We start from the raw sequence: 11614 nt of genomic DNA, 5'->3' as shown, positions 1-11614 counted from the left end.
AATGTGGTGCCCCAAGAGGCCCAGAGATGGAAAGTCCTGCCAGAGCCTCTTCTGGCCTGGAGGGGGAGTGCCCACCGTTTTCCCCTCACTCCCAGCTACTGGGAATGGGCTACATAGTACTTGATTGAGCCACACTGCCCCCAGGCCCCATACTCCCTGTCCCACCCTAGCGGCCCAGGCCACCGCACCGGCTACGTTCCCCCCGCGCAGCATTCAATATCGGCGCCCGGTCCATTAGCCCTTAGCTGACGCAGTGACCTTGACCTGGCCGGGTCTGGCCCCTACAAATGAGGGCGCCCAGGACCTGACCCGCAGCGACCCGCTGTGACCAGTCATGCGGCGACCCTCTTAGCCAGCGCTCCGCCCGCGCGGCCCCCAGGCATAAAAAGGCCGGGCGAGGAGCCGGCCGCAGCCACCGACCCGGACCCAGCGCACCCGCACCATGGCCGGCCCCAGCCTCGCCTGCTGCCTGCTCGGCCTCCTGGCGCTGACCTCCGCCTGCTACATCCAGAACTGCCCCCTGGGCGGCAAGAGGGCCGCGCTGGACCTCGACGTGCGCAAGGTGAGCGCCCCAGCCCTGGTCCCCCCGCGCCGGGGGCGCAGGGACCCGCAGCCCAGGGTCGCCCCGGCCACTCCCTTCCCCGCGCCAGACCCGACTGGGAACGAAGGAATGTGGGAGACTTTGACCCCCCTCCTTTGACCGTTCTGGGGCCAGAACAGCGCCAGAGCGACCCCGAACCTCCGGGGCTCCTCTGCCGGCCCTCGCCGCCCAGAGGGGCCCGGACTCCCCGCCCGCCTCACCCTCCTGCCTCGCGGGTCCCCCGACGGAGCCCGGCTCGCCGCCCCGGCTGCCGGCTCACCCCTGCCCTCCCGCCAGTGCCTCCCCTGCGGCCCCGGGGGCAAAGGGCGCTGCTTCGGGCCCAGCATCTGCTGCGGGGACGAGCTGGGCTGCTTCGTGGGCACGGCCGAGGCGCTGCGCTGCCAGGAGGAGAACTACCTGCCGTCGCCCTGCCAGTCGGGCCAGAAGCCTTGCGGGAGCGGGGGCCGCTGCGCCGCCGCCGGCATCTGCTGCAGCCCGGGTGAGCCGGCGCCGGGGCGAGGTCGGGGGCGCGGGGCCGGGGCGGGGGCCTGGGGGCCGGGGGACCGGGGCCGGGGCGGGCCGGGGCGGCCCCTGACCCGGCGTCTCCTTCCAGACGGCTGCCTCGCCGATCCCTCCTGCGACCACGAGGCCGCCTTCTCCCAGCGCTGAGCCGATCGGCCCCGGACCCTGTCGGAGGGCACCCTTCGTCCCCTCCATAGCCACCTCCAGAAATAATGAAAATAAAATAAAGCAGATTTTTCCCTCTCCAACTCGACTCGCGTCTAAGTGTCACAGCTGGGAGGGGAGGGTATGGGGTGGGCGTCGGTGGGGGAGGGACGGTAGAAGATCGCGCCCGGCTAGCCCTGCGTCCCGGCTCCCTCTCAAGAGTTCTGAGCAGGAATTCGGAGCCAAGGGGAGCGGCGTTGGGTTCTGCTGCCCCGGGGAGGGAGGGCGCGCTGTTCTCTCGACAGCGATCTTCTACGGGGTGGAGGAAGGAGGGGGACCACAGGGCGGACTCCAAGGGAGATGGAAACAGCCCCCTGCTGACTCCCAAGAGAGCTGGGGGCCTACAGCAGGCTGCGCTTGAGAGGAACTTTCAAAGGTCCAAAGCGACAGAGCTAAGGGTCTGACAGGGAAACAGAGGAAAGGCAAGTGGTCAGTGGAGAGTGAATGACTTCCTGATGTCGGGAAGGAGGCTTGAGTCACGGAGAGCTGGCCGAGGGGACTGGAGCTTGGCTGGGGCAGCTGAAGGCCTGCATGTTTCCGGGTTCCAGACTCTCAGACAGGCCACAGGCGACAGTTGGTGTCTCAGAAGAGGTGGCCAAGCTGGGGAGGATGGCTTGAGGACCAGCACCACCCATGCCTGTTGCTCATTGTCCTGCCAAGGAGGTCCTGGGTCCCCAGTGCTGGAGTGAACACAGCAGCCCTGCTCCTGCCTGTGCAGTAAAGGAATGTGGCAGCATTGGGGACCTGCAGGGCAGGGACTCCTGAGAGCCCCCAGCCACAGAAATGACCACAGAACACAAAGGACAGGAACAAACAGAGAGACTCCCTCAACCTACTCTTCTCACCTATTCCTGGATCAAAGACAGTTTTGGGAGTCAATAAAAGCCTGATCCTTCTCCAGAACACCCACCCGTGCTCTTACCCCTGCTGTGGGCAGGCAATTTCAGAAGGCCCATGGCCACACTCCCGCTCCAAATAAAACAGGAGCATCACTATCTGTTAGTAATTTTAAAATGTTATTTCTGTGGCTTTCTCACCCCCTGGAGTGTTACCATGCAAAGGGCACGATCTGCTCACCACAAGACAAAAGCCAGTCTGTCAAGAGGCAAGATGGTGGCAGAGAAAGGGCATTTTATTAAGTGATGAGCTAGCGGATCAGAAGATGGTGGACTAGCATCCTAAAGAACCGTCTTAAAGGGGTACAGAATCTTGAGCAGTTATACAGGCTAGTGGGCTATAGGGGAGGGGGTCAGGGGTGTTGACCCAGACTGGGAGTCGCCACATCAGATCTTTCAATTGTCATCGATGATGGATACCAGTATAGAATCTCTGTCCAGGGGTTATCACATTCCTAGGGAAGTTAAAAAAGTTATCTTATCGCAGCTGAGAGGTATATCTGTAAGCAGGGGCCATAAATCCATAAAGCATGTGTGTCTCCTGGAGGGTGCGTATCCAGCTGTGTTAGTCAGAGGTCATTCAAAGTCAGAGTATGCCTTCTTTTCTACAATATGGCTTCCCTTATGTCAACCCTGTGTTGAGGCCGAATCAGAAGGACTACAGAGCAACCGGAATGCGCTCAGCTGCCTCCCACCCCACCCAACACCGAGCAGTGTGTGGGTTCCACAGACAGAGTGGAGAGAGATAGTATACTAAAGAGGTCTGTAAGCCTCTTTATATAAATTACAAAAACAGGCAGAACTAAGCCATGGCGCTAGAGGTCTTGGGTGGGGCAGTGACTGGAAGGGTTGGGAGGGGGCTTCTGGGGTGCAGGTCATATTTCTTGGCCTGAGAGCTGATAAAACAGGTGTGTTCCATCTATGAAAATTCATCAAACTATGCAAATGTGATTTGTTGACTATTGTATTATATTATACTTGAATAAAAGTTTTTTAAAATGAAAAAAAGATTATGATTGCTGAGAAGTATGCAGAGAATAGAGATGAGGCTTTTGAAAGCCCAGTGGCCAACATCTTAGACTGGGGCTCCTGCTGGGCCTGTCCCAGCAGGTCCCTCCTCCGGCCTCCTATTTGGCGAGGGAGGGGTGGAGGGGGCGTTAGTCACTGAAGGGATGAGAGATGAGTCAAAGTGGGTCCTGTTCAGTCAGCTGTGGTGAAGTATGTGATACATACACATGAGTATCTGAGGAAAGTCGTCAAGGTTCTGTGGTCCCTCAGAAACCACAGACAGAAAGGGGAAGTGACCAGTGGGAACTATACTCCTCCACCAGAGATGTGGTTACAGTTTGTGCTTTTCCAAGCTTGTCCACCTGCCACGTCAGCAGGAAGCCCAGGATCTCCCCTGGGACCGCCCTCTCTGCCCTGAGTGCCCTGCATACCCTCCAAACCCCAGTGGCTAACACAGAGCAGAGGGGTGTCAGCCCAGCTTTCCCCACCCTTGGGAGAGAGTGCAGAGTCCCCCCATGGCCTCTAGCATCTGCCCACTGTCCCATTCTTTCCCTGGGATCCAAAGGCCGGCAGTGTTTTCTTTTCTAGCTTCAAAAACACAGGGTCCAATTAATACTTCTTTTCTTAGGGATGTTCCAGAGCTGACATCATCCTGGGTCCCACGGACGAGCTGGGGAGGAGCTGGGAGAGTTGCTGAGGAAACGCATGCCAAGTGACATCGTTCAGTGGCCAGATGGAGCTCCTTGTCATTCTTCTCTCTTCTCTGTTGCTCGCTCCCAGGGGCCTTGGTCCTCGTTGGAATGTCCCCTTCAGACCCGCAAAGTGCCTGGGGCTTGTCCAGGGCGGTGGTTCCCAACTCCCCCTTTGTGTAATTAGTACTTTGTGAATTCACTTTATTATCAGGAAGTGAAATTCCTAGATAATATGCCTACCTACACACAATTTCAAAAATATATAATTAGTCCTAGCAGGGATATAAAGTAGACAAAAGGAAAGTAATTTATTAAAAATAACATTATTTTAATATATAACTAAACAAGCAAGGCTACACTAGGTGATATAGACACAAAAAAGTCATCTGATGATGACACCTGCTTGTAAGGATTACAATAGAAAGAGTTGGGAAGCTATTCCCTGCAAGAAGTTCAGGAATATAAGACAGTAGAAGGCCATGAGGATCCACATTCTCTTTTGTGCCTTAAAAAAAGACAGACTCAGATGTCAATGAATTGCAAAAAATGTATTCATGAAATGTTTGGGGAAATTCGAACAGTGCCTGAATATCTCATGATGATAATATACTGTTGAATTTGCGATTGGGGTTTGTGTGCGTGCGTGTGTGTGTGTGTGTGTGCGTGTGTGTGTGTGATGACAATCTGTGGTCATATTTTTAAGAAGAGTCCCTCTCTTTTGAGATGCACAATGCAGTGTTCACAGGGGTGGGGGTAGAAAAGAAATAAGTGACCCCATGTTGATAATGAAGCTAAAGGGGTGGGGTACCCGAGGGGTCTTTGTCTATTGGTTCTACTTTTTTGTATATTTGAACTTTCTCATAATAAAGCTAAAAAACAAAAAGATTGTGGTAGAAGTAATTCTTCTGATATGAAAAGATGCTTCAAATTTACTTTGCTAAAAAATGCACAAATTAGTACATATGGATTATGAAATGATACTAATTTGTAAGATAAAAACGCGTATGTGTGCATACCTGGGTACTGTGGGCAACGTCGGAGATGAGCTCTTTGCAGCTATGGGAAGCTTTAGGACAGAGCTCTCCTGTCTAAAAACTATAAACTTCAACTGCATCATCCAACACTTATTATTTGTTTTTTTTTAAGATTGGCACCTGAGCTAACAACTGTTGTGAATCTCCTTTTTTTTCCTCCTGCTTTTTCTCCCCAAATCTCCCCAGTACATAGTTGTATATTTTAGTTGTGGGTCCTTCTGGCTGTGGCATGTGGGATGCTGCCTCAGCATGGCCTGACGAGCGGTGCCGTGTCTGCGCCTAGGATCCAAACCAGGGAAATCCTGGGCCGCCAAAGCGGAGTGCGTGAACTTAACCTCTCGGCCATGGAGCCGACCCCCATCAAACATTTATTGCTATGATTTATTTTTATGTCACACTGTATGAGTGAGGCCCTCCAGAACAAGTTTGAAGGGCAGCATTTTCTGTTTTCTGTAGGGGTAAGCAAGTTCGCTTATCTTCCATACCTACTAAGGTTGGTGTAGTTTTTAAATCTGGAATGGTGTGGAATTATACCAAAACTTTTTCCAGCATCATAAATGATGATTGTCCATGGGGCAGAGGTGCTGATATTTCTTTCCATGTAGAGGGGTTTCCTTGAGCTAATACTCCTCCCTGGGGAGAAAGAAGCAGCTGATCTGATGGGGGGTCTGCGAGGAAAGGAGTGTGCACAACCCCACCCCTTCCTCTCTGATTCCTCTTGGGATCCGCCTGCCACCCCAGGAAGCACAGGCTAATGCAGAAGCTTAAGGGGAAAGTGCTGTGAAGCCCTTGGTGCCTGGGACGGTGAACATTTCTAACTTGTAAAGATCCCTAACTTGTTACTCAGCTTTGTGAAGCCCACTTGCTAGCAGATTTCTTTATTTATTTTTATTTATTTTTTTAAAGATTGGCCCTGGGCTAACATCTGTTGCTAATCTTTTTTTTTTTCCTTCTTTGTCCCAAAGCCCCCCAGTACAATTCTATTACTATGCAATTCCCATCAAACTCTCAGAGGATTTTTTTTCTGTAGAAATCATTACGTTGATTCTAAAATTGGTATGAAAGGGCAAAGGAGCTAAAATAGCCAAACCAATTCTGAGAAAGAACAGAGTCGGAAGAGTCACTCGAGCTGATTTCCAGACTTTCTATAAAGCTACCGTGTTCGAGACAGGGTGGGGCTGGAGAAAGGATGGATCTGCAGATCAATGGAGCAGATTAGAGGCCAGAAATGGACTCACATGCAGATAGCTCAAAGATTTCGAGAAAGTTATGGAGACGATTGAGTGGCGAAAGAATAGTCATTTCAACAAACAGTGCCGGGACAAATGGATGTCCAGATGCAAAACACGAACGTCGAGCCGTAGCTGGCGCTCTCTACAAAAACTAACTCAAAACGGATCATAGTTCAATCTGTTTAAAACATATAAAGCTTTGGTGATCACGAATAGAGCCACTGTGAACATCCACACGCAGGTTTTTGTGCGAATGTAGATATTCATTTCACTTGGTAACTACCTATTATATTAATGGGGTTGCTGAGTGAAATGGTAATTTTAAGGTTAACTTTATGAGAAACTATGAGACTGTTTTTCAGAGTGGTTGACTGATCTTGCATCCTCACCAACAATAGCTGAGAGTTCCAATTGCTCCACATCCTTGTCAGCAGCTGATATGATCAGCTCTCTCTTGTTTTTTTTTTTTTTAAAAAAGCCCTTGTAATGGATATATCACTGTGGTTTTAATTTGCATTTTCCTAATGATTAATGATGTTGAACACCTTTACATGTGTTTATTTGCCATCTATACATCTTATTTGGTGAAGTATTTGCTTCAATCTTTTGCCCATTTTAAAAGTTGGGTTGTATTATTATTGAGTTTGGGGAGGTCTTTATATATTCCGGATATAAGTCCTTTATACGTCATGTGGTAGTAAATCTTTTCTCCCAGTCTGTGGCTTGCATTTCATTCTCTTGATATTGTCCTTTAAAGAGCAGAAGTTCTTAATTTTGATGAATTCCAAATGTATCAAATTTCTTCTTTTATGGCTTTTGCTTTTGGTGTTGGAGCTAAAAAATCTTTGCCTATCTCGAGGTCATAAAGAATTTCTCCTGTATTTTCCTCAAGATGTTTTATAGTTTTAGATTTTACATTTAGCTCTGTGATCCATCTTTTAAAAACCAGCTGCCCTTCCCACCTCCCTCCATCTAGAAGGGGTACTAAATTCCCCTTAGGTCTGGTCCTGTTCCAGCCCTTCCCGGACCTGGGGACTGGCCCTGAGTGGGCCGCAGTGGGGCAGAGGCAGGAGGCCACGGCAGGGATAGAAGCCTGCAGGGCTCCTACACAAACACACACACACACACACATGCTAGACTTACTCATGCTGGACACTGACCTGGGTCAGGGGTGAGAGCAAAGCGGAGCTCTAAGACAGAAGACAGCCTGATCTTGGCTTGGCACCTGGACCCCGGCCAGGGCTAACTGAGACTGAGTCAGGAGGCTCTGCCCCAAGACGGGGTGTTGGGGTCAGGGCTCAAGGTGACTCCTCTCTGCCTGTGCTCCCTTCTGGCCTCCAAATCAGCAGAGGATTCCAGAGGAGATGTAGCCCCGTGTGGCATCAAGTCCTGGAGCAATAAATCCCAAGTAGAGGATGCAGAGAACAGAGCGGGCAGAGAGAGGATGAGAGGTAATGGAGGGGTGAGGGGGCAGAAGAGGCAGGAGAGGGAGGCAGGGTGACAAAGAGAGAAGCAAGAGAGGGCCAAGGAGCTGGGGGGGCGGGGCAAGAGAGGGGAGTGCCCCGGAAAGGGGATAAAGGGGAGGATGAGATGGAGGGGACAAAGGACAGAGAAGAGCAATGGCCAAATGCCAGCGGATATCTGCCCTGAAGCTGCATGTGTCAAAGGATGGAAGGTCCTAATGTGAGTGCGCACGTGCGAGTGTGTACATATGCCTGCCCGTCATCGTGTCTGTCATCTCTGTGTTTCTCTGGGTGTGTCTGTGCTTCTGATTGAGTATCTCACGGTCTGGATCTGTGACTGTGGTCAAGAATCACAGAGCACATCCCTAACAATTATTCTCTTGTCCATGGTCCATGTTTGTCTCAGTGTGTGTGTGGTTTATGTAGCTGGAAGGGGGTGGGGGGAACGACGAAAACATGTAGCTAGGTTCTCAGTCTCCCACACTGGCTGAGGGGCCCCAGTGGGGGGAGTTCAGTTTCCTCCTGGACAGACTGCACCTGGCCCTCTCTCTGCTGGCTCGGGGGTGATGTTGCCTCCCCGACCCCGCGCCCCCCCCCCCGCGGCCCCCCCCCGCCCCCCCACCCCCCCTCCGCACTCCCCAGCGCAAAGCACAGCCTTGGATGAAATAGACAGTGGACTGGGAATCTGGGGACCTGGGTGGGTCCATGAAGCTCTTTGTGCCTCAGTCTCCTGGGATGTAAATGGGGACAGGAACTCCTGGTCACCCCTTGGCTGTCGTTCCCTTCTGCCTTTCTCTCTCTCTTCTCTCCATCACTCTCGATGTCTCTCTCTCTCCATCGTTCTACTATTTCTGTCTCTCTTGCTATCTTGTTCACACGTGTCTTTCTCCTTCTCTGCCTTTACTTCTATCCCTCTGCCAGAGGATCCCCGAACCCAGCTCCTCCACGGCCAGTCTCGTCCTGTTCCTGTCTCTCCTCACCCCTCCAGGTCGCCCGGTCCTTAGTTTTGTCTAGAACTCTGCGGGCCCAAGATCTCTTCCCCTACAGGATCTGGGGACTGGCTGGGGCGGGGGCTGCGGTGTCCGCGATCCATCTTCCCACCACCACGCCCCCCGCCCCGCTCCCATCCCCACCCCGAGAGACGAGACGGAGACAGACACCAGCCAGTGCATTTTAGAAGGTTTATTTTTCGTGTTGCGAGGGCGGGCGGGGCGGCGGGGGCTCAGTAGACGCCGGGCTCGCCGGGCTCGGGCGCCCCGGCCAGCTGCACCAGCCGCAGCAGCAGGGCCCCGGTCGGGCCGTCCAGCTGGGTGGCGTTGCTCCGGTCGCTGGCGCGGGCGCGGCGGGGGAGGCCGGCGCCCTCCCGGCACTCGGGCTCTGTCACGCAGCTCTCTGCAGGAGGCACAGTCTGAGCGGCGGCGCGGGCGGCTGGGGGCGCACCTCGGGTGCCTGCACTGCCCGCACCGGGACCAGACCCAGATCGGCCCGCCCCGCCCGCCCCACCGGGTCCCGGTGCCACCCCGCCCGCCCTGGGCCGGACCCAGGCCACCCCGCCGCGCGCGCACCGTCGTTGCAGCAGATGCCGGCGGCGGCGCAGCGGCCCCCGCTCCCGCAAGGCTTCTGGCCCGACTGGCAGGGCGACGGCAGGTAGTTCTCCTCCTGGCAGCGCAGCGCCTCGGCCGTGCCCACGAAGCAGCCCAGCTCGTCCCCGCAGCAGATGCTGGGCCCGAAGCAGCGCCCTTTGCCCCCGGGGCCGCAGGGGAGGCACTGGCGGGAGGGCAGGGGTGAGCCGGCAGCCGGGGCGGCGAGCCGGGCTCCGTCGGGGGACCCGCGAGGCAGGAGGGTGAGGCGGGCGGGGAGTCCGGGCCCCTCTGGGCGGCGAGGGCCGGCAGAGGAGCCCCGGAGGTTCGGGGTCGCTCTGGCGCTGTTCTGGCCCCAGAACGGTCAAAGGAGGGGGGTCAAAATCTAAACTCCCTTTGTTTTCAGGTGACTGAGGACCGGCTCTCGGTGACAGCCTTCAGCATCCTCCCGCTCCGTTGAGGGCGGGGTTTCGCATGGGCTGCAGCATGGGGGAGACCTTCCTCCTCTCTCGGCTGCCCACCACCCACCCCCTAATCTAGACCTTTCTCCCCTGCCCCTTGGCTCAAGCTGGATCTCTAGCACCTCCCTCCCCACCGCGTGGCGCGGGAAGGCGGGTGGGGGTGAGGCGGGCCCCCGCCTGCCCCGACACATCCAGGCCCTTCCTCCCATTTCCTGTCCCTTCTCCAGCCTTGCCCTCCACCCCCGCCCCCCAGCTGATGGGCCTCACTGGAACCCTGACCTCTACTTACCTGCCTGTGGACTAACCACGTGAGTGGCAGAGGCCTGAGCCCTAGAGGGGGTCATGAGGCACCAGGGGGGACTCAGGCTCCCAAAGGTGCCAAGCAGAGGGAAGGTGGGTGCTGCCCCCCTACACACCCTAGCTTGTTCACTAGCTCAAAGTTGAGCCGCCTGTAACCTGGAAAGAATTGAACATGGTAACTGGATTTCCTTCAGCTCTGCTGAAAATAGAATAAAAGGAAATCGCCTGGACATGCAGCACGAGAGAATTGGGCAAGGTACCCAGCAGAACTTTCTTACAGGGTGCTTGGGTGACACCTCCCACTCAAGCAAGCTCAGAGAAATGGCCTGCTTCTGTCTGGGGACGGGGAAGCCAGTGGCTAGGAGAGGCTGGGAGCTGGATGCAGAAGGCCCCGAACGCCAGGGTGGACAGATCCTCTGCTGCTCCAGCCAGTCCTGGATGATAGGCACCCATGGGCGCAGAGGAGGCTTTGCTGCCCAGTTCTCCTCACCTAGGCCCAAGCCCAGTTACTGGGGAAACGTCTGTTTCCTGCACCCCTTGTCTAGATGAGGATGGTTCCAGGAAGCCCTGCCGCACACCCTAGCCTGCTGGCAGCCTGGTCCCCTCTGCCTGGCCATGCCAAGCCTCTCTCCTTCTGCTGGGCACTCCCCTAAAGCCTGCCTCTCCCACGACATCGCCCTTGCCTAGCCCTTGCACTGTGGTACTGGCCCTGGGACTCGGCCCCTTCCCGGCAGCCCTCAGATGGCTGTGGTTGTACCTGTCTCAGCTCCAGGTCGGACATGGCCCTCTTGCCACCCCTTGGGCAGTTCTGGAAGTAGCAAGCGGAGGTAAAGGCCAGCAGGCCGAGAAAGCAGGCGGGCAGCATGGTGTCAGGCATCCTGGCGCAGGTGGGCACAGTGAGCGATGCTGCTCTGTGGACTGTGCTGCGCTGCCTTCGCTGGCTGCCTATTTATGTCCGCAGGTGTTCCCCCAGAGGCGACGTGGCCGCCACCCCCCTTCCCCTGTGGCTCCCCAGGAGCCCACGGCCACCAGGTCCCAAGGCGTCAGCAGTGATTCAGGCATCTGGGGACACACGTGGGCCTGTCTGTGCGGGGAGGGGGGGCGGCAGGGGGAGTGGTACCGGCCTCCGGGCTGTCATTGGCAGCAGTATGGCATGGTGTGACAGGAGCTGTCAAGACTGTGATTGCGGCTCTCCGGACTCAGGGAGGGGGACAGACAGGGGTCTCCTGGAGACCGTCTCCAAGCTTTCTGGCTGCCCAGAAGAAGCTGGGGGTCTGTGAGCCCTGTCCCTTGACACAGCCCCCTGGGAATGGGGCAAGGGGGACCCCAGGGGCTGGTATGTATGGAGAAGTGTCAGACCCTGGCCCAGGAGTGGTGGGGCAGGGGACAGTCAGGTGTGCGGGACCCCACTGGGAGGCTTAGCCTTATGAGAAGACAAGTGACCAAGAAGGGCACACACCCAAGGTGGTGGGGACAGAGGGCTTTATCCTGGCTGCCTCAGGAAAGGGAACTGCTGCCTGCAGCCCCGTGGTAGTCCATGGGGCCGCAGTTATGGAGGCAAGGGGCCAACATGGACTCAGTGCCATTCCCACAGGCTGGGTGGAGCAGGCTTCCGGGGGAAGCTGAGGACGCCCCACCCCAC

The 11614-nt window shown here is 55.6% G+C and overlaps 2 protein-coding genes across 2 annotated transcripts; one reads left to right on the top strand and one right to left on the bottom strand.

The window, feature by feature from the left end:
- The first annotated feature begins 313 nt into the window (after positions 1-313).
- On the top strand, positions 314-1350 carry OXT (oxytocin/neurophysin I prepropeptide). Its single transcript, XM_023625933.2, has 3 exons — positions 314-562; positions 878-1079; positions 1194-1350. The coding sequence occupies exons 1-3, from the start codon at positions 443-445 to the stop codon at positions 1247-1249; spliced, it is 378 nt and encodes a 125-aa protein (XP_023481701.1). The 5' UTR covers positions 314-442; the 3' UTR covers positions 1250-1350.
- Positions 1351-8853: 7503 nt separating this feature from the next.
- AVP (arginine vasopressin) lies at positions 8854-10880 on the bottom strand. Its single transcript, NM_001434704.1, is given in 5 exon segments — positions 8854-9023; positions 9197-9375; positions 9377-9392; positions 9395-9398; positions 10730-10880. Coding segments are annotated over 5 exon segments (489 nt in total). The 5' UTR covers positions 10850-10880.
- Between the last annotated feature and the right edge of the window lie 734 nt (positions 10881-11614).

The sequence above is a fragment of the Equus caballus genome, chromosome 22 (assembly GCF_041296265.1).
Source record: "Equus caballus isolate H_3958 breed thoroughbred chromosome 22, TB-T2T, whole genome shotgun sequence".
NCBI classification, from domain to species: domain Eukaryota; kingdom Metazoa; phylum Chordata; class Mammalia; order Perissodactyla; family Equidae; genus Equus; species Equus caballus.
Note: the sequence above shows the minus strand (reverse complement) of the source record. Positions and strands in the feature narration are given on the sequence as shown.